At 38.5% G+C, this 23,530-nt stretch overlaps 1 protein-coding gene across 5 annotated transcripts in view; it reads left to right on the forward strand.

Annotated features, from left to right (window-relative positions):
* The window catches only part of INPP4B (inositol polyphosphate-4-phosphatase type II B), an 823,047-nt gene that overhangs the window by 227,637 nt on the left and 571,880 nt on the right, over positions 1-23,530 (forward strand). For 4 of the 5 annotated variants that reach the window (XM_089693869.1, XM_089693867.1, XM_089693868.1 and 1 more), the window contains one exon: positions 11,647-11,763. In XM_089693869.1, the coding sequence (XP_089549995.1) occupies positions 11,647-11,763 (117 nt within the window). Of the gene's footprint in view, positions 1-11,646; positions 11,864-23,530 lie in introns of those variants that run through there. The other variant, XM_089693872.1, reaches the window with a different exon arrangement.

Consider the following 23,530-nt stretch of genomic DNA (forward strand, 5'->3'; position numbering starts at 1 on the left):
TGAATTTATGCCTGACAGTTCAGAAAAAAGGGGGCGGAGAGCTGAAATTACACTCTGCAGAGCTCATTGAGGTGAATTCTGAAAAGTGATTGGAAGGATGGGACACCCCCCCCCCCACACACACACACACACACAAACACAACTCACAGAAACAGAGCTGAGGCTGTCAATCTGCTGCAAGTTCCTCCACTGCCACCATTTTCCTCCTTGGTGTCAGGAAAACTTGTCAGAAGTGGCTCATGCAGATAGCAGAAGAACGAAGTAGCAGACAGAAATGACACTTAGTGCTCTTAATAGAGACACACACTATAGAGAGTTATGATTTGTTCATAGTTCATGTCTGAGGTTTACAACCACTTTAAGGCAGTAATAAAATAATTAAATATGTCCCAACTGATAAAGATTTAAATGATCAGTTTTCTAGATGAGGTAAAACAATTTATTACACCCCACCATTATGACAGCCAGACCCTCCCCAAGTCGATCTTTGATCATTCACATAAAATGTCAGGTCCAGCACCCACGTCTTATGAAGATGTGGCTTTGTTGAAGAGAAGAGGACCCGCTTCAGGTTAAACTGTTACTAAACCCACAACAGAAAAATCAGTTTGTATATACAGTAAAGCATGCTGGTTCTACTGTGTAACCTTAGGGTTTAATCCTCTGCATTGTGTAAAAAGACTGTTTGATCCTGTCTTCTCTGATCCTCCCCTTCGTGTGCTGTCCCCAATCAAACTGCTGATAGTACAGAGCCTTGGGGGCAAGATGCACATGCTCAGTTTGGTGTGTATTGCTAGAGCATTTTTTTTTTTCTTGGGACAGTGCATGTGATCAGCACAGGGCCAATCAGCACTGTCCAGACAGAGGGTCAGGGGTGATGCAGCATCATAGGAAAATCAGGGGAGAATTAAAAAGTCTCCTACAAGCTTTAACCAGTGCTCACCTGGACACTGATAGAAGTCACAAGACTGCTATATGCTGCTGATGAGAAAAGGCATTTAGCAGTGTTTATTTAACTAAAAGACATAAAAGAACACTCAACAAGTGATCAAGTAGCGCAAAAACTCTTATACGTGTGGAAAATAACAAAAATATATAAACAAAATAAGAATGAATTAAACAAAATCATAAAAAAAATTAATAAAAAAAATTAAAGTGTATAGTCCCCAAAAAAGTTCAAATAATATTAATTTATCGACCAAATAGTTCTTCAAAACTTCTTGAAAGATGACCACCACGTGAAAAAATGTAAAAGAAGTGTAATGTTCCCCCTCTCAGGTGTACACTCACCAGCAAGTATTGCCGACCACTCTCACTTGCTGGTGAGTGTACACCTGAGAGGGGGAAAATTACACTTTTCTTCAATTTTATCACATGGTGGTCATCTTTTAAGAAGTTTTTGGGGACTATACACTTTCATTTTTTTTAATTTATTATTTTTTTTTAATTCATCCATTTTTTTGTTTATATATTTTCGTTATTTTCCACACGTGTAAGAGTTTTTGCGCTACTTTTCTTCAATTTTATCACATGGTGGTCATCTTTTAAGAAGTTTTTGGTTACTATACACTTTCATTTTTTTTAATAAATTTTTTTTAATTTATTTATTTATTTTTTTAATTCATCCATTTTTTTGTTTATATATTTTCGTTATTTTCCACACGTATAAAAGTTTTTGCGCTACTTGATCACTTGTTGAGTGTTCTTTTATGGGTTTTATTCATTTATTTTCAAAGTGGCAGCATTTTGTTTGTGTTAATACGCAGTCATTATTTGTTTATTGGTGGTATTCATCACTTTTCATGCATTTGGCGCAGTTCTTTTTACCATTTATTTGCTAAAATAATTGCATTGCCATGTTCTGTATACTCTGGGAGACCAGATATAGTGAATGCAGGGTCCTGGGTTTAGTAACACTTTTGGTAAGTAATACTGTCTTATCTCATCCAGAAGAAAAGTGAGCAATGTATCCTTTGTCAGTTAGAGGAGGCCTACAGGATGCTTTTGCTACTGCCTATAGTTCAGCTACGCTTCTGCTAAGTTATCCTGTCCAACTGGTTCTTGAGCTTTGTTCAGCTGTGGTCCACAAAGTGTGCAAGGAGCATTGGGTTCTTTATTTATGTGACATGACTATACCCGTATAACATGTCAATTCCATCTTAAGTGTCCAGTCTAATTTTATATATGATATTACATCCTGTTCCTATCAGTCCTAAGGGTTCGTAACTGGTTGTTTACAACCACCCTCTGCTATGTCGACATTCCTTACAGCAAGTGAACAAAAAAACTGTCCTATAAAATGTATTTTCAAACGTTATCTAGGACAATCTAATAAAACCGTAAAAACCTTTTAAGCTCATTCCCTAAATAACGGCAGAAGCAAAGTGTAGGTAACCCATTACAGCCTCATATTAGAACTGACCTATAGTCAAAAATGGATTTTGATTGGTTGCTCTGGGTTTTGCACTTCATTTGTTGGGCTTTGCATTTGTTTATTTATATGTGATTTTGTTGTCTGTTATGAATTTCTTTTTCACATTTTTAAATTGTGCTTAGAAATGAACAGAATCTAAAAAGGCTGAGCCTAACAATGGGTACTGTAAAAGTCTAGTCTAGCATTAGGAAGAGACAGAATATAAATATTCTGTTTTATTATGAAAAGCATGGATCAACATTTTCAGGGAAAACCTTTCCACTGTTCCTGTAAATACTTGGATGGTAACAATGAGGGTTCTTACTGCAGTGTTTAAATGGCAGTCTATGATGAAGCCTCAGTGTTGTGTTCAGATGCTTCTGAAAATACAAATTAATGCAGTCTTAGGAAGCTATAGCTATAAATTGTTGCTCAGCATCAACTGTTCTTGTACAGGATTTATTTTTCCGGAACAGACTTAACTAATACGTCCATCAGTCTTAAGGATTATTGTGGCAAAACATCTGTCACCTCTAAGTGTCTATAAAGTTTATAATGGCGCACTGTGTAGTTTACTTTGCAGATGTGGATGGTGTTAGTACATGTTAAATTATTACAAAGTGCAACACATTGGGCTGGATTAATTAAAGGCAAATAGACTGCACACTTTTCAAGTGCAGTTGCTCCAGAAATTAGTAAATGGGGTAAAGCTTCACTTTACAAATAATACTCAATTGCACACAATGAAAAAAAAAATGTATTTTTGCTTTCACATGATTGGATGATGGAAGGCAGCAGAGCTTCCCCTTATTTCCTAACCCAGGAGTAACTGCACTTGCAAAGTGTACAATCTATTTTCCTTTAGTAAATCAACCCCATTGTTACCTATTGTACACATTAAATACGCCCATATGTTATTTATTTCTTAAAGCTGAAGTCAAAGCAGAAATGTATTTTGCATGTCTATAAAGGTGCCTTCTTACCTCTAACAATTTTGTTTTGGTTTCCATGTATAGGTATACTGGCAGTGAGAATGAAAAAGAAAAGAAGCGCCTCTAAGTGCAGCAGAACCACTTTAATTAGTATAAAATGTAGAACAACTCACATATATTTGTAGTAAAACAAGCTTATAAGGTGCAGTCTCATGGAAGTAGAAGAACGGCTGTGTCCCGGCTTTGACAGCCACGTCTGCGCCCAGGAAATCGTGGTGGCAGAAGGAAGAAGCCGGTTGGCATGTGTAAACTCCTGAAGATGGCGTCCTGAATGCACGTTGAGGCGTGATGACGTCAAGGACCAGCATGCATAGCTTTAAGGGTGTAAGCGCGCTCCTTTGTCAAGCTTGACGCCGACGTCATGCCTCAATGTGCATGCCAGACGCCATCTTCAGGAGTTTACAAAATGCCGGATGGCTTCTTTCTCCTGCCACCAACATTTCCTGGGTGCAGACACGGCTGTCAAAGCCGGGACAAAGCCGTTCCTCTACTTCCATGAGACTGCACCTTTATAAGCTTGTTTTACTACAAATATATGTGAGTTGTTCTACATTTGGTACTAATTAAAGTGGTTCTGCTTCACTTAGAGGTGCTTCTTTTTCATTTTAAACAGAGTTCTGCTACAATACTATAGGAAGCTTGCCCAAAGTGCCCCATGGACCTTTATGCAGCCCTAAATATTGGACTTCATGGACTTTTATAATTAATTTGCAATTTGGTGGTAGTTTTTGCGCTGACTGTTTTTCTCTTTTTTCTTGCTTGTTTATACTGGCAGTGAGAGCCATATTTTCTATTTCTGATGTACATACCTCAGCCCCCTTCACATTCAGTCTCCATTATGCCCTCTATTCCCCCAGCCACTGGTGTTGTCATTTTATGCTGTATTTCTCTTTTGATTGAGTAATGCCATAATTTACGTCCTTGATCACTGTAGTAGGTGGACTGGATCCGGGAGCCCAAGACTCCCGATCTGAACCAACTAATGTGACTGTGACATACCAACCCCCGATCCCACCCATTCCCTACAATTCCCATTGCATGACGGAACATGTAGTTTCTTATACCAGCACTGCATTGTCAGCACATATGGCGTATCTGCCACAATTATACCTCCTCCGATTACCCTGCTGAAGCTTCTTTTGGAGTGATGACATCATAGATCTTTCATCAGAATTATCAGCTGTTGTTTTGTAACTTATTGGCATTTATACTGTATATACTGTACAAATGTGATGCCACCAACAGGCGATTTTATCTTGAATCCCAAAGTTCAGTGTTAAATATATGACTACACAAGCGATACGGACTTATCACAAGTCCTCCGTATTAGACCATCTGTATTTTTGTTTGATTTTAAAACATTTTTTTTTTGTATGGAGTTTTCTCAAAATCAGATCCCTATTATTTACTAAGAGCAGAAGCTATTTATCAGTCTGCTACTGACTGGTGCCATGTTGTTAAAGACTTGAGTCAGAGCTTGTCCTAGCACTCTGTTCTCTCCTTTTTGGATCATTTGTTTAAACAGCAGAAGTACCCTGGTTCCTGGTATTTCCCATTTTTTGCCCAATCGGAGTGCTGCTGTGTAAAGGGTTTCAGCTGGCTATACCAAGGCAGATTCAAGCTACGTCTGCATAAAAATACATTATTTTGGTGACTACATAATTGAATCCAATTGTGTTCTTTATATCAGTTTGGAATTTGGACTTAACAGTTGACATAAAACCTTTACCAGTTGTATACATTAAAGCAGAACGAAAAGGAAAACTTTTTTTTTTTTTCATTTTGGATAGAGTAAGGGAGGGTTAGTTTTTTGCCATATGTGTCCCATTGGGGAGATTGCCTTTCACTTCCTGACCCATAGCCAAAACAGTAAATTAGAGCACAAAGTGAGGGAATCCCTGGGTTTCACCAGAACTAGTGTCCCCTCTTTCCCCTCTATTATTCTTCTGATGCCAACCCAAAATTTTAGATTTTCTTTTACTTTCACTTTCGAATTTATAACTGTAAACCGGAAAATAAAGATGGAGAATCTTCCTAATGGGGGCACATACGGCAATAAAAACTGATAGGTGTTCTAATCCATCTCCACTTTGTCCAAAGCTAAAAAATTAAAAATATTTTGCTTTCAGTTATACTTTAATGCTGAATGGGTTTCATGCATTTGAAAAGCAGATATGTACAGTAGTCCTAAGCACCTCCATTACCCACGTCCAGAGAAATACATAATATAGCTCCAACTCAACAGAAATATATCTAGGTAAGTCAGTGGTGTATTTAGGATTCGTGCTGCCCTAGACAACACAAGAATTGGCTCCCCCCATTGACCAACAACACTCCAGCACCCCCCACCCGAGAGAGCCTTCCACTATCACCACCCCCCATACACTGGCAACCCCCCCACCCCGACAAGAGATAAGACACTCACCTTCACAGCTCCGGACATGCCCGGGAACAAGAGTCAGGCTTTGCATACACCATCAAGCAGCCCGCAGCCTCTCTCAGATCCCACCTGATCCCCATGCTGCGTGTGTCCCTTCTTCTTTTCCTTCTTTCTGGGGACAGCACTACCCCCCTGAAGAATGCCGCTGCCCCCCTGAAAAATGCCGCCCTAGGCAAATGCCTTGTTTGCTTTGTGGCAAATACACCCCCAAAGTAAGCACATAATGTTCATCATTTTCTCACCTATAAATAAAATCTCATGTATAGTCTGTGTAGAGGGAGATCTAGAAGTTGGTCACAGTAACTCATCTGTGCTCAGTGTTGGCTCTAATTTACTAACATGGATAAAGTTACTGCTCTTCATTTGGTATCAATCCATTGTAAGATATTTCAGATTTAAGGAGAATACAGATGCTTTGTTCAAAGCATATATCATGGCTAGCTCAAATGAGCATCTATGATGTGCAAAATACAAATGATGATTTCCACAGGGTTAGTGACCTATGCACATCCTCATCATTGCTGACTGCACTGCCTTATCCAGTAATCCTTTAAGAGCAGGATGTACGGTTGTGTCTGAGACTGCAATGAGGAGGAGGGGGGGGGGGGAGAGTCACAAAGCAAGCAAGCAAAAATAGCTGTCTGACACTTCTCTTATCAAAGCTATGGACTCCAGATCTTCCTGGGAAATTCCAGGCCAACCAAGAGGTATACTTCCACCAGTGTTTTGTGGAACTACTCCTAGCTCTTTTATCAGATGGAAAGTGCGTGGTAATGATGCTAAAACTACCCAAATTAGCATGGTTTACTGTCCTTAATAGGTTAAAGTGCATGGCTGTATAGAAGTATCTTTGAGAAGAGACACCACTCCTCTGAGTCCAATGGTTGTTTGGACACATTTGTAAACGGGAACCCCTTTTTTGAGCTTTACCTAGTATGTCCAACTGGGATGGGGGTACATTAACTACCCATTTCATCCCAACAGGGACACACATAGCAATAAAAACATGACATAGGCTATACCTTTTCTCTGTTCTATACAAAATTACGATTTTTAGTTGGAGCAGGGCTTTAATGTGAGGGGGGATTGCTCCAATAGAGACATAAACAGGAAAAAAAACATATTTACCTTTTTTGTTTTAGCCCTTTCCAATTCTATCCAAAACTAAATTAAAAGTTGTGTCTAGAGTGTTTTTCAAAGCTTTTGTGTTTTAACCAAGTAAAGGTTCACCTTCCACTTGAGATAAAAAAACACCTTAAAAATGTCCTTAAAGTCCCACCGTTATAATATATACAGTTATAATATATATAATAGTGTCTTCTATTAAAGCTTTTTTTTCATGCATCCACACACTTTTAAAGTCTGTAATCTTGTACCACATTCAAATGATCTTCCTTACATGTAGATCTTGATCAAAACTATTAGAAATGTGCTCACCCATTAAGATGGACCTCTAGGTCATTGGAGGATAGATACCACTTTATTCATTTTTTTTTTAATGCATTGATCTTTGTCATACCTTCATCTCTACTGTTGACAAACGATCCAGATTCCCGCAGCAGTTAAGCAAGAAAATAACCACATAGTGCTCACTATTTTAAAAACAATACATAAACCAGAAAAAATATTAAATACTCACAAATTATTTTAAACACCTGTGCAATTTGTGATCAAATGCAATACATTGTGTCAACACATGCCTCTCCTGGTGTATGTAGTATGCTAACCCCATATCTCAGACCTCTGAATGAGTCTGATGTCTAATAGCATTTAAAGTGGTATTAGACATCAGACTCATTCAAATATCTATCTACACTGTGGCTTGGGTTTCATGTACACTGCAGCTGATATACTCACATTTAGGAGCAGTTCAGAGGTTTTTTCAGCAGCCCCTGAACTCACCTTAATTTTTTCTATGTGTCCTTGTACACATCTTCGTTTACAGTATTTTACAGGCATTTGAGTTTACAGTTGTTTCTTTTGAACGCAGAAAACCTGCGTTTAGCAGTTGAATTTATCAGCATTTCAAATGCAAAATGCTTGTAAACACGGCTAAATGCATTTATAAGCATTTGCGGTTGAAATCTTTTTTTTAACTCTTCCAGTTCCTGATGCTGTCCAGAGCCTTTTTTCATCATGAAAAATGCATGCAAAGTGTTTTCAAGGTACTCAGATGGACACTGAACACAGGATGTTCCTATCAAGCTTTTCACACATTGTAATGACCAATTCACACCTCAGACCTCTCCCACCCTTGGAAACAAAAGATATGTTAATGACCATTCACACCTCAAATTCCTCATGAAGACCCCCTGCCAGGTGTCCTTAATGACTCACTCCACCAGACACCTTTCCCACCCTTGGAAACAAAAGAAATGTTAATGAGCAACTCATACCCAAGTTAATCTCAACACATACTGCTGTCTCTGCTTCTACTCTCTGTATTTTTCTGAAACAGTCTAAAATAGTTAATAATTTACCACTTTCAGTGCATTCTGGGCATTTAGGAGGTTCTCCTGTGCTTCTCTTTAAAAAAATGCTTCTAAACGCAAACGCGCATAGACGCGTTATGCAAACACGGCTAAACAGACGTTTTTTAACCTACGTTTTCCAGCAGTCAGTTTCCATCGTTCAGAAGTGTCCCGTGTACATGGGGCCTTACACCACATATATGTAGTTTGCTCACCCAACAACGTGGGTCTTTAAACAAATCAAGGTCTGCTATCACTTTAAAATGATGCAGCTTATCTCACAAAAAAAACCCCAGGTCCAAACAGATGCATGCTACTGGGAAATTCAGATTCAATAAGCATACAAAAAAAATTATCCCTTGTTATGTCCTACCTTCAAAAGGGACCTGTCTAATTAGTTTATAGTTTTAAAAACCTAGCTCTTACTGTATATAGGCCATACATGGGTCAAATTCTGAACACGTTTTCTTTAGAAAATCAAAAATTTTGTACGTTTTGTAATCCGATGGTGCCACCATTGATATCAAATTTCAACCAACCAAACCTTCAATTTCACCTCATGTTACAGAAAAGAATTTTCATGGCTGGGAATCTCCTTTTCTTTCCAGGTCACAGCTCATGCTCATTTTTTTTTTATTATATTTCTCGCACAATTCTGCCATCATTGATTAGAAATTCATTATTTAAAAAAATAATTTCCAACATGCCCTATCACACAAATTCGAAAATTGGCGATTCTGAGGCCCACTAGTGGAGCGAAATTCAAAAGAAAATTTTTAGTTCCGATTTTGGAAAATCTTTTCAGAATTCAACCCATGTATGGCCTGCATTAGTCATACATATGCAAATATGTAGTAGCTCCATAGCAGTCCAATCCATTGGCTCCTGTTGCTGTCTCTTACAGCCAGTCAGCCAATGAGGAGAGAGAGGGGGCAGGGCCAAGCTGCGGCTCCGTGTGTGAATAAACACACGGAGCAGCGGGTGCCCCCATAGTAAGCTGCTTGCTGTGGGGGCACCCAACAGAAGGGAGAGGCCAGGAGAGCCTGCGGGGGGCCCTAAAAGAGGAGGATCCAGGCTGTTCTGTGCAAAACCACTGCACACAGCAGGTAAGTATAGCATGTTTGTTATTTAAAATTTAAAAAAAATTAACCTTTCGAATTGCTTTAAGATTGATAAAACACAAACTATGGAATAAGCATTAATTTAACTGACAGCTTACATGGGAGATTTTCTAAACACTCTTGCATATGCTCATAAAAGCATGACAAAGCAACACACAACTGAAGACTGTGGAAATGGAAAATGTGGAGCAGTGTTCTCCAGAAAAGGTGTATAGGTACACCTGTAGGGTTGGTTCACATCTTTGTAGATTGCATTTGATGCATTTTGCATTTTTTTCACACTTGTTTTCGATGCTTTTTTTTTGCATTTTTCGCTTTGTGTGACTTCAGTTGGTTGTTAAGGAGTGGGCAGCCACTGGCGGCCATAACAATCAGTAAACATCATGGTTGTTTACTGACAGCTGAATATAAAGAAACCTATTGCCGGCAATTAAAGAAAAAAAAAATCAGGGAAAAAAGTGTGGGGTTCCCCCCCAATCCTTACCAGGCCGTTCGGGTCTAGTATTGATTTTTAGGGGAACCTTGCCCAAAGAAAAAAAAAACAACCAAACAAAAAACATGTGGGTTGTGGGGAAGAGGCCCTTGTCCTTATCAACATGGGGACAAGGTACTTTGGGGGGGGAGCCCTCTCTGCCCCAAAGCACCCCACATGTTGAGAGCATGTGGCCAGTATCATTCAGGAGGAGGGGGTGCTCACTTGTCCCTCCCTCCCCTTTCCTGACCTGCTGCACTGCATGCTCGGGCAAGTGTCTTCTGTGGATTTTGGGGGGTACCCCATGCCATTTATTTTTTATTATTTTACTTTTGGCATGGGTTCCTCTTAAGATCCATACTAGACCCAAAGTGCCTTGTATGGATTGGGGGAGGGGGCACACTGTTTTTTCCCATTTTTTTTTTTTTTTAATTTCCAGCAATAGGTTTCTTTATTTTCAGCTGGCATCTGAATACTGAACTGTAAAGTATTTCTGCAAACTGGAAAATGCATTGACATCCACATAAGTGTGAACCTAGGGTAAAGTGATCCTGAACTTTACACATTCAGGGCAAATTTAACTGGTTTGGTAGGTGGCAGGAACCCCCTTCCCCCTGCCCAGTGCTAGTACCTATTTCCACCGCTACCCACTGTTCTGTTTACCAGTAGGACACCTGGAAAGAACCTAATATTTCCCAATAGGGGGAAAGCATGACATTTCCCATGCCAGTCTTGTGTGTTGTCACATGGGGCAAGATGTGTAAGATTCAACCCAAGAGTTTCATAGCAATTTTATGGTGGATCCATGGAGCAAATGGAGTTGTTGGGGTAACGCCTAGAAGGTAGATACATGTTTTGGAGGGTGGTATGTGCTATCCAGAAAACCTGCGACTTTGAAAAAAGGACAGGTTTGGTTTCAAGTGACAACATTGACATGGGCACAGTTCCGAGGATCAATATTTGAGATCTTGTCATCAGTGAAAATCATGGCAGTTTAGCCTCACTTTTCAAAAAAATCTATCAAACTCCTTGCCAGTGCTAAAAATACCACTGGTGTTTAGGTGAGTTTAGTATCCTGACGAAGAGAAAAGCATTATTAGCAGTATTTTAAAACAGATGTTCTCTTATGATATTTAGGTCAACTGGGTGTTATAAAATTGAGTGAATGGATAAAAGGCAACTGTCAAGAACAAAGTCTAAATCTGTGTGTGAACCTGACAGCAAACAGGGTTTGTAGAAATAGATATCATTGTCAGCTGGATGCTTCACTTTGTGAATTAAATCCCCAAATGCTGTCCTCATTACAGCTGCCTTGGTTGGGGTGGTTAATTCAGAATAGTTTCTGGCTGTTTGTACAAATTACAGCACACGTCCCCTCAAAAGAGACACAAAGCACTGTGACAGCTGGCCCTAAGGAAACAACAGACCGGCCTAGGAAATAAACAGTTTAGAGCTGCACACTAGGACCACTACTGATAGATGATGACAGATCATTTTTTTTTTACTGATCGATGTTAGTCTGTTGTGTTTTCCAGATTCATTTCTTTTAGCATACTGGAATGATACTCCAAAAGAGGCTGGTGGCGACATCAGACTCTGGATTGAACTGAAAGTATTCTTTGAAATCGATATCTTTTTCTTTTTTACTCTTGTCTGCCTGCTTGTCTGTCAGTTGCTTTCTCTGCTGCCAGCAGCTGCCACCTCATTGAGCTCAGACTGTCTGCTTGTGCTATACAGGGAACAAGAGATCCACTGTTTCTGACTGGTGTGACGTTTCCTTCGGAGTATCCCATCTACGAAGAGACTAAAATTAAGCTATCAGTGTATGATGTCAAGGATAAGTCTCAAGAAACCGTGAGTATCCCTACGGCACGTTTTCTTTTCTTCACTTCCTTGCCTGCCTCCCTGCACTTCAGAGCTCTCTAGAATGACATTAAAGCTAGCTATGGACAGGGTAAGTGTTCTGGATGTGCAATTTTCTATTTGGTCAGCTCCCTAATTACACACTAAAGTGATAAGTGGCTGTTTTCAAGCTGGGTAAATGCTGTTTTGGTCTCAGCTCAGAGGCCACCAACGGCCAAGCAGCTGCTCTTTAAAATTGTATGCTCTGCATTAATTTTTTATAAACTGAGCCCTTTTTGCTTTTGGCTTGACTTGAGGCATGCATTTCAAGATTTGTTTTGGCAGGAGAGGGGTTAACTGCCTCCGTCTTTAAAGCTCAATGGAGTGAATCTTGTGATTTCTTCCCTAGAATGGGAACAGATGGATTAAATTAAACACTACAAATAACCTTACAAAAAATATGTCTTGTACAAATGGGCCTCTTCGTAGCAATCTGCTAACCTGTTCTATCTATGATAATGAAACGCTAACGAAGATCCCAACACTTAAATATGAATCTTTGGCTTGCAGTCTGGAAAGTTTTGTCTGACACATTTTTTCCAATATTTACACCCTGATCTATCACTGGTTCTGTTTTTAATGAGCAAAATCAGTAACAGGAATGCTTTACTAGTGTATAATATGTCGTTGACTGCTTTGTATTCTGTGTAGTCACTCTGTAAAAAGTGTGCGCTTTATACCCCATGTTTTTGCTAGTTTGTTTTATATATTTATATACCTTTTATGTTTCGTCCTGTGAGAAAATTAAAATATGCATATTAACACATAGTTCTTGCAAGGCGTTTGAAATTTCAAAGGGTCTGTAAACATGCTGAGCGGGTAATTTGTGAGTGCATTAGAATGCTGTTTAGTTGGGTTTAATGTACTGATTAAAAGTGACTTTTCAATGAAACACCAAACAGGACTCATTGACAGAACTTTATGAGAGAGGAGTAGAGACAAGGGGAATGAAAGTTAGAGTTAACTGTGTGCAAGTCTTATAATAATGGCCATTCATTTTATCAGTCATTTTACTTCCTGCTTAAGTTTGTGCCCTACATTCCAAAACGCCTTTGCTTTTTTTTTTTTTTTTAAGCAGTATATTAAGCTAGCTCCATTATGAACTCTATTACATCAATCTTTCATCATTTATTTTCATTAACCTGACTTTGATCTCTTAAGTCTTCAAAGTCTTGGCAAATACAGTTTCATTTTTTTTTCCTTTGGAAAACGGATATAAAAGAAATGAGTGTAAGTAGCATTGTACTGTAGTAGGCATAGGTAGGTAGACTATCATTGTTTGCAGCCTTCAGTATATTTAGTGGACATTTATGGAGGAATTGTACATACTGTACAGGGGTTCCTTCATTAATGAGCAGTTTCTGCCTCTCAGATAAGTTTCCACTGACACCATTGATCTTTTTATATGTAAGGATGGAATACTTCCCAATGACCACACGTGTAAGGAGCATTCTTCCTAGTGACCATCATACTAATGTATTGTGAGTTGTAGATATAGCAATTTTGTAGCAGGGGTTTCCTGAGACTGGAAACTCAAGGGTTCTTCTGTGTTTAAAGGGTTGGTATAGAGTGAAGAGTAGAAAAAGACCACTGGACTGTAGAGAAGAGTATGTCATCTCTCCCTGTACAGTAATGTCCATTGCCTTCTGTTATGACTGTTTGTCAAAAGAAACCTGTTCAACTATAGGAAAATTTCACATTTCTTACAAAAAGAATTTGATTAGGTATGGCATTCAAGAAGCTTATTGAAGCATAATGCAACAAGACAGGTAGTTAGCACTGTTTGCTTCCTAAATGTCTATCTATTACTTTTTCTGTCTTATAGGCACAATAGAAAGAGTAATTTTCCCCAAAGCTAATTCCCTTCTTAAATAGTTGTCATTAGAACAAGTGTACATTTGCCCTAGATTTCTACCTTGGTGACAGGTAAATGTTGTCTGTTTCCTCACTTTCAGTGCTTTTAACTGTGCTTACCAGGACAAATAGGGCAAATCTGTGAAACAGCAATTAAAAATTAACAGAACTTCTAACCCGTGCTAATAACTAAATGTTTTTGATTTACATACACTTGAAATTATAATATTGATCAAAAAGGTCTAAACAGTGATTGGAATTGATGTAATCTTTCCTAAAACCTGCCAATTTTACCTAAAACCAACAAGAAATATGTTTTGGGTAGATGAGGGCATTGTAGTTCCTAGTCATGGCCTTCTTTTGATGGATGACCTTCCTTTGATGGATTTGAAGCATTTATTCACATCCAATTCAAATGTTAAAGACTCAACAGAACTACTCAACCAGAGGTGGATGGACTCCAGGGGCTCCTCAAACATGTTTAAGCGGATCAGCACACTTAGAATTGTTCATCGTTGGTGTATAAAATAAATTGCTGAGAAGTGAAAATGAAAAAGGCAATTATGGGACATTTTAGTACTTAGTCAGGTGAGTGATTTTTACAGACAAATCACTGTACATGTGCCAAGGCAGTATTTGCTAACAATCCCTTATTGTCTTAGATAGACTTGAGCAGATGTCAGAAGAATGTTGAGATGCTTCAGTGAAGAACCTAGTCTTATTTTCTTGTTTACAGACCAGTTTGTCATGAGCCAAGCAGTGATGAGTATAAGCCTACACATTAGTGTAAGTTGGTATGAGAAGTGCATGCCAGGTCAATCACTCTTGCACTCTTGGAATGTGATCAGTAGAGACGGCTTTCCAAGTGAATCAGCGCACAGATCTCAGCTCTGTCAACATGCGTGAAAGTACTTGCAAGCAAGTGGGGTATAAATCTTTTTGTTAATGTGGGTTAAGCTTTGTATATTTATCTTTAGTAAACTAGGCTGAAGCTGTAATACACTAAATATTATCAAAACTTTTGTGCTAGCTTGGAATCTATTTTTATATTTAGCAGGTCTATTGAGTGTTTCTGCTGTGTTCTGCAAAGTAGGCTGGTAAAATGCTGTTTAATAACGTGTTTTAGTCCTTCTGTGCATGCTCACTGTTGGAGACGTTGACTTTGTATGTGAGGGACATAACAGACTTTTATAGTTAGAAAATAAAAGATAGCAACTGGGGAATAATTGTATACTGTTGGTAAGAATTAAGGTGGACTGAATGAAAAAAAAAATTATATATATATATATATATATATATATATATATATACACATATTTATGGCTTTGTTAAATCATTGCAATGGTCTAGTCTACTGGTTGTATTGTATCGCCAAATAAAAACAACTTTAAATGTAGGACACCCGTTAGTTTTAGATCAAGAGGGTAGCATTTGAACCACTGTCATTGTTCCCTTTGGTTCCAGTAGTACCAGAAGTAGCAGAGAATATAATATCCCCAGTGGAGAGAGAGAGAGCAGTAAAGACCCAAGCAAGGTTCAAACCCTTTATTTTTTTTTACAACCATCCAGCCAAAATGGTTTTCTTTAGTTTTAGTTAGAGTTTGATCTCTGGACTAGAACCTCTGTTGGGCGTTTACTGCTATCTTCCATTATAGAGATTTCTCCTCATTTACCTAACCTAATGGAACAGTAAAAATATAACGGGGTTCTAATCCTTCCCTACGCCATCCAGAAAAAGCTGGACGTGTGCTTTAAGCAAAAAATTGGCTTCCTACTTTAAGGCATAAGAATAAGGCTCTTTACATAAAGTACAGAAGTACGTGCAAAGTACAAGTAATAAGAATAGAGAGCCATAATCTTTTACTTCTCTGAAAGTGTTACAGCTCTTGTCACTCTCCTGTTTTCATTTTTTTTTTCTTGCTAAATGCAAATGATAGGGAAAAGCTAAAGTAGAGCTGCTGTCTAGCTGAAGAATTTAGCATGTGGCTGGCTCTGAGGGTCATTTGGTAGCCTAATATCCTTTTAAACTGCAAGTACTGCCCTTTCTATCCTGACTGCATTATGCATTTACTGGATAATGGAATCTCCTGGTATGCGTTCCTGAAGGCATTACTTAAAAATGTGTTCTTCAGTATATGGTAACTGTGCATTTTAACTGTCTCTGATGTAAGATGCATCTTCATGTTTAAATATACACTTTTATATTTGACATTAGTAATTGCCTGCAAATGTAGCAAACAATTCTTCAATAGATCTAATATTACAGAGAAACTTTTTAATTTTTAATCCTGAACAGTAGAATAGACCAGAGCACTATAGGACCATTTGTATACTAATATGATGCTCCTCCAGGCCCCTTCTTCTTACTGACATTTCTATAAGGCTGTCAACATCCTTAGATTTAGAGCAAGCAGTATTACAGACAGCATAGTTATGCCCTTGTCTGGTTGGAAAATGGTTGTCATAAAGTAAAATTCATGATGAAGAGCAAATCTGACTTTGCCAATTAAAAGCCATGCAAAAAGGTAAAATCTGTCTACTGGTCAATTAACTCTGACTATTGCATAAAACAGAATTTCATTAACTGTAACTCTTCTGTGCTCAGCAAGACCGTGTCTGATGTTTTACTTGTGACAGCAACGTAAGTGGTCTTTATTATTCCTAAATTATTTCAGACACATATCTGTCTGCTGTCTTCATACTGCTCAACATAACTATCAGCTTGTTAAGTTGGTCATGTATTATAACTGGTTGAATGTTTGATCGGTTGATTTGATGGACAAGCTGTGGTTAGTGGTTTAAAGTTAACCGGTCATGAGAAATATGGAGGCTTCCTGTCCTCAATATTCTAGTGCAGACAAGGCCACGTTGTCTGTGAAATTTCTTAAAATTCAATTAGCCTGGCTGTCATGCTGACTCTATTTGTTTAGAATACAAAGTCTATGACCCAGCACAAGTACACAGAGAGTGACTGTTTTTCTGATCCGGTAGTGATTCAGAAAATACTACTAGTGATTCTACTGGTAGTGATTCAGAAAATGCTGGATACTTTTACTAAACAAACGTGTGCTTGGAGTTTGGCTTTAAAGTGATATTAAAGTTTTTAGTTTTTTATTTACTTAAAATTGTTTTGCACAGAGCAGCCCTGATCCTCCTCTTCTCGGGTCTCCCACCAGTACTATTGGCTCCCCCCCACCCCCACCAAGTGTTTTCTTACTCTGGGGGCACTCGTTAATGCTCCCTCCTGAGCACATCTCTGTCCATAAGACTCACAGAGCGGGGCTCAGCCCTGCCCCCCCCCCCCGTGCTCCTCGTCATTCGCACTGATTGACAGCAGCGGGACCCTATAGCTCCTGCTGCTGTATCTGAACCAATGAGAAGCAAGAGAGCTGAGAGAGCTTCAGCTCTTATGCACATCGCTGGATCAAGATCAGGCTCAAGTATGTATTTTGGGGGCTGTGGGCGAAGCTGCACACAGAGGAATTTATATCTTACTGCATAGAAGGTAAAAATCCTTCTGCCTTTACAACCACTTTAAAGCGATTCTAAAGGTTAATTTTTTTTTTGTAAAATAAAAACATGCCTATACCTACCTGCTGTGTGCAGTGGTTTTGTACAAAGTGGCCTGGATCCTCTTCTCTGTTCTCCCGCAGGCTCGCTTGGCTCCTGTCTGTCGGGTGCCGCCACAGCAACCAGCTTGCTATGGGGGCACCCGCTGATCTGTGTGTCCATTCACACATGGAGCCATGGCTTAGCCCTGCCCCTTCTCTCTCCTCATTGGTTTACTGGCTGTGATTGACAGCAGTGGGAGACGATGGCTCTCGCTTGCTGTCTCAGCCAATGAGGAGGTAGAGACCTGGGACAGCCGAGGCTGTTGTTCACGTTGCTGAATCGATATGAGGCTCAGGTAAGTATTGAGAGGGCTGGAGGAGCTGCTGCACACAGAAGGTTTTTAACCTTCATGCATAGAATGCATGAAGGTAATACACCTTCAGCCTTTACAATCACTTTAAGTGAGATGCCCATTTTATCCATTTTATTTTGTTGGTTTGCAAATGACAGACTATACGCCAATATAAAAGTTATCTTCCTGCAGCATTTTGAGTATGTGTTTTCCCGTATAACTTTTTATTTTGGTGACCTTTACACATACTATGAATTTTCTTGCACTACAGCTTGGTATTCACTTTGTTATACAAAGGGGTTGATTTACCAAAACTGGAGTGTTCATAATCTGGTGTAGCTCTGCACAGAAACCAATCAGCTTCCCTGTTTTTTGTCAAAGCTTAGTTGTACAAGCTGAAGTTAGAAGCTGATTGACTTTCATACACAGCTGCACCAGAGTTTGCACTCTCCAGTTTTAATAACTCAACCCCAAAATATTTGTGATATACACTTTTGTTGAAGAAAAAAATCCACTCTGGGTGATGTATGTACATTGCTGGGATTTTAACACACTTGGTAGCAGATTCCTATCTTTTGCTACTCTGAAAAAATAACCATTTGTTTCACCTTTGCACAATAAATGCAATAGGGAATGTCTGGTCCATTGTATTAAGGTGGTGCGGTCTCAATGTTTTAAAGGAAAAGTTGTAGGGTCTGCATCACTTTAGAAGTATTTAACCCTTGGGGAGTAGCTTGCCAAAAGTGAATTTCCTATTGCAAGAGGTGACTAAAATTTGACTTGCATCTTAGTGCAGACTTCTGAGAAAATCAGCGTGTCAATCAAACAAGTAGAACATTGCATTTCAAGGAGCAATACTGCACACCAGGGGTCTCCAAACTTTCTAAACAAATTGCCACTTCACTGTCCTTCAGACTTTAGGGGGGCCAGACTATGGCCATCAGGAGTAGAAAATGTCCCGACATCAGTTGGAGTAAACAATGCCCCATCGGTGATGTCATTGGTAGGAATTATTCCCCATTATTGGTAGCAATTGTGCCCCAACATTGGTGTCATTGGGCAGAATTGTGCCCTATCACTGGTGTCAATGTGAGGAATGGTGCCCCATCACTGGTGTCATTGGAAAGAATGTGCCTCATCTCTGGTGTTATTGGGCCCCATTGTTTGTGTCATTGGGAGGAGCTGTGCTCCATCGTTGGTGTCATTGGGAGGAATTATGTCCTATTGTTTGTGTTATTCAGAGGAACTGTGCAGTAAATGAAGTAATGCTCCAAGGGCCAGATAAAAGCAAGCAAAGGGCCGCATTCAGCCCCTGGGCCGCAGTTTGGAGACCACTGCTGTACACCATCTGTATACAGAATGCCTCTAGGTTGCCATATTGCATTGCATTTTACAGAAGAATTACACTGACTGCAGATTGAAAAGGAAAGGTAATTTATAGGGCCAGTTCATACCAGCTATCACTCAGGAACATGCTGCATTCCTGTGCAATTCACATGTAGTACAGTGCGGTGCGATTTGAGTCCATTAATTATTGAATGGGCTGAATCGCACTGGACCACATCAAAGATAGTGCATGAACTACTTAAAAAAACAGGATTGCTTGGTACAGAAGTACCGAACAATCTGGTGCAGGCAAACACACACTGCATTTGCGAACTGCATTTGGGGTGTCATTAACATTGACACCCGCTGCAGATCGCGACTGTAGTGCATTTTGAACATGTTGCAGGAAACACACACATAATATGGGCTTTCCGCACTGGCATGAATGGGCACTTAACATTAAATTAAAATATGGCATGTGTAGGAATTGTATATGATATAGATAGTAATCTATATGCGTGTGTGTGTGTGCGTGTGTGTATATATATATATATATATATATATATATATAGTAATTTTTTTTTTTAACTTGCTATATTTTCTTTTCATGAAAGTATAGAGGTACATTTTAAGGCTTTCCTCCAGTGTGATGGTGATAAAACAGAGATTACTTTGTGGACAACACAAGGGATAGGTCACATATTCTTCAAAAGGATTATCCACATTGGGCAGTATTGGGGTATTATCCGTAGCCATTCTATTCTTTCCTGCCACTATAGTGTTTTGAAAAAAATGGTCATTTATATACAGGAGCATATGGCTCTTATCTGTAAAGAATATTTTTTGCTAAAAATTCAAAAATCCTGACATTTAGCAGCTGTTGGGATTTGTTCTTTGCCCCAGATTCCTTCTTTTAACTTTTTTTTTTATCCAAGCTGTATACAGTATAAATAGTAGTATACTGTGCTTAGCACCACAAAATACAAAGGCTGGGACAGTTGTGATTTTTTTTTTTGTTTTAAAACCTCTTTCATTTTCAAAATAATGTATTTTGTAAAATGAGATCTAAAATGTTTCATTTTTCTATGGTATACTATCTAGTATATGTAACTAGTAACAACAGGAACATTGCAGAAATGATGGCATTGTTAGGAGATGACATTATTGAACAAAGTATACTGAAAATTCAGCGACCTTTTTGTTTCTGGCAAATGTATTGACAAAAGATAATTCAACATGTATGGTCTCATGCAAGGAAAAGGCACACATTTTCATGTTTGTTTCCATTCCTTAGTTTTCAGAGTGCCCATGAAAACCTTTCCTGGCACATTAGCACAGACAAAATCATGCAGTGTGACGCCTCAATATGCTTCCAAAGTAAGGAACATAAGCCCCAATTTTCTTTTTCAGATCATGAAGGTTTGCCAAATGTTCTGAAGTGCTAAATGAAACATTGTTACCTAATCAAAAACTGCTATAATTCTCTTATTAACAAGTATTATTAATATTCTTATTATACAGGATATATATAGCACCAATAGTTTGCTCAGCGCTTTAAGTAGACATTATTATTATTATACAGGATTTATATAGTGCCAACAGTTTGCTCAGCACTTTACAATATAACAGGAAACAATACAGCAACAATACAGTTCAATACAAGAGGTATAGGAGGGCCCTGCTGATTGGAGCTTACAATCTAAGAGGCATGAAGGCACACAACTCTAGAATAATCATTTAAAGGCCAAGCTCACCTTTTTCAGGAAAAAGCCTGTGAACTCCAGGGACGCAATAGCTTTTAAAAAAAATCTGTGCAGCTTTGTAAAATTATCGGTCATTTTTTTGTTTTACCTGTAGGCCATTTGGGTCCCCTCAGAAACCTGGCTAAAAAAACTCCTAGTTAGCAAGCCCCGCATTCATACTGATTTGTTTCTAGGAAGTGAATATTGTTGAATGCTCACTCCCAGCATTGTAGGAATGAAAACCATTTTTGTGCCCTAGCAACAAGACAGGACATGGGAGTTGCTAACTATTGTATTTTTTAACCAGGCTCCTGAGGCGACCCAAATGGCCTACAGGTAAAGCAATAAAATAATCATTTTGTAAAATTGCACAGTTTTAATATCTACTGGGACCCCTTGACTACATAAGTTATTTTTTGGAAAAGGTGAATTTAGCCTTTAAAAATAACCTGTCAAGATTGCTTTTATGCTGGAAATGTAATTCATTTTTAAATTACCATAATTGTACAGGCTTACTAAGGAAAGTTTAATGTGTGTCCTCTTATCTAGCTTTACTTACTTTGGGGACAACTCTAAAGCTGGCAATAGACTACTCTATTTTCTCCTGTTCATACTGAAGGCTATACAAAGGGAAATTAATTGATTTCCCCATCCATGCTTAGAGCGTGGATGGAGGAATCTACACTGCCAGCTATTGTTTCAGAAAACCATGGCATCCATTGGATAACATGAGTAATTACTTCAGCTTTTTAGAACAATCTTTAAATTAGCTTTAAAACAAGTCACCAATGACCTCTGAACTGAGCTGAACTCTGAACTGAAGCTACTGTGGAATAATACATCTTCACAGCAGAAGTGCTGAAGTCTTTGAAAGCCAGCTCTTTCAGCAGCTCAGTTTGACCTGCACCCTTACTTTCTGTTTACATATGAGATTGGAAAGTTTATGAAATAATTTACTTGAACAACTTCAGTGCCTGTGCTGTGAAAGTTGAGAATGAATTGCTCTATGGTGCCTGCTGCTAAAGAGGTATACTGAGGCTTATTTTAAAGCCATTTTTGTTTTGCTAGCAAACTCTAGGTAAATACTTGAATGTCTATAGCTAGGCCACATACTTGTTTTAAGGGTGAACATACACTCCTATCAAATAACTTTTTATTTGCTCCCTTTTGGTCTGTTCAATAGACTATAGAAAACATTTTGGATAACTGGATATTAACATTTATAGGTAATAACACCAGAGATTGTTGATCCAGAGACTATCCAATAGCTTTGGGGTATCAGGAAGGATTTTTTTCAGCTGGAGCAAATTGAATCATGCTTCATATGGGTTTTTATTGTCGTCCTCTGGATCAACTGTATGTATAGTGTTTTTTTGTTTTTTTTTCATTATTTGTTGAATTTGATTGACTTTTTTTTCAACCTTGCTAACTATGTAATCTTTGCATTGATGTGTACACAAATACCTGTCAGAAATCTTGACGGCTAATAATTTTCTGTGTTCTCTGCCTGTGGTGCATCCTTATCAATTACATTGTTCCATTTATCTCTGAAGTCTATTGAACATCTCCACACTATGTTATGGGGAAGAGGAGAAGGTTTATGTAGTCCTGCCCTATCTTTTGTCCTGGCACAGTACAGTGAGTAAGTCTTATCACCCTAGGTCAGGAAGTATGTTACTGGCAGATTCACTTGGTGTATATAAAAGAAAAAATATATAACACAGTCTCCACATCTAAGACTGGTACACTGTGATATAATATTTTTTTTTTAGGTTAAATACAATTTAAATAAAACCTCGGTTGGGCAGAAAAAAAATTTATAATAAACATTTAGTGTTCCTGTATGTATCTTTCATATTGTACTCAAGGTTGTGACAATGTTTTTGAAGCTCTCTGTTGAACCTCTGCAAATTTTGACTTTCAGAAAGTTGGTGACCCCCATAGGCATGGCAATAATTTACTCAGTCTACAAGTACTGTACTATGGTAGGGTGTGTGTGCTTTCCCTATATCATGCAAGTCAAATTTATTTTTCTGGGACCTATGGTGGACCTATCTGTTGGCTTATTGGGGCAAGGAAGGTACAATCTGAAACCTTATAGTACCTACTGAATACTTTTACTGAATATTTTTTTCCATTTCTGGTTTACTTTAAGCAGTTGTATTTGGGCATGTTAAGTTTTAGGCTTTTTCTCATATGCAAGAAAACAGGTGCCACACGCTATTTTTCTTACAATAGTGATGTGTATCTTTTTCTCTCAAAATTATGAAAAAAATCAGCTTGCTTGACAATCTTGTTTTTCCTCAGTGGGAATAGATTGTATCATGAAGATATTATATTTTTCTTAATATCAAAAGGCAGCAGCACCAGAGTGTGCAGGGTTTTGTCGTAAATCAGTGTGTCACAGTGACTGATAGTTCAGCTTGTGTAGGATGTCTAATAAATTGCCACACCACTATGAGGTGACTTAATTGTGTCAGAAGACAGGCCCCATGTATCAGGACTGAAAGAAAGAACTTAATTCCTCCGTTACTACTACTCTCTTTGAAACATATGTTGAAATGCTGCTCTGTACAATATTGAGAGCTACTTAACACACTAGTCTATATCATAGACAAACATTCATTGGTATCATATACATAGTAATGTTGTTTTCCTGCACTTTATGGAAAGACAGTTTATTTTCCCCCAATAAGATGCTGAGCACCAAATAGGGAATTTTGGGGGCACACGAGGAAGGAGGTGGTGTATTGTAATGCTAGTACAGGTCTGTGCTTGTTGGAGAGACCACAATTGCTTGACAATTCAATTTTTTGTGGACACTTATTGCACTTGACCAGTTTATTTTATAGTCACATATTTGGTTTTGGTATATAATCACAATATTGCACAG

The sequence above is a fragment of the Staurois parvus genome, unplaced genomic scaffold (genome assembly GCF_062004578.1).
Source record: "Staurois parvus isolate SC_StPar_1 unplaced genomic scaffold, SC_StPar_1.0 ptg000639l, whole genome shotgun sequence".
Taxonomy (NCBI): domain Eukaryota; kingdom Metazoa; phylum Chordata; class Amphibia; order Anura; family Ranidae; genus Staurois; species Staurois parvus.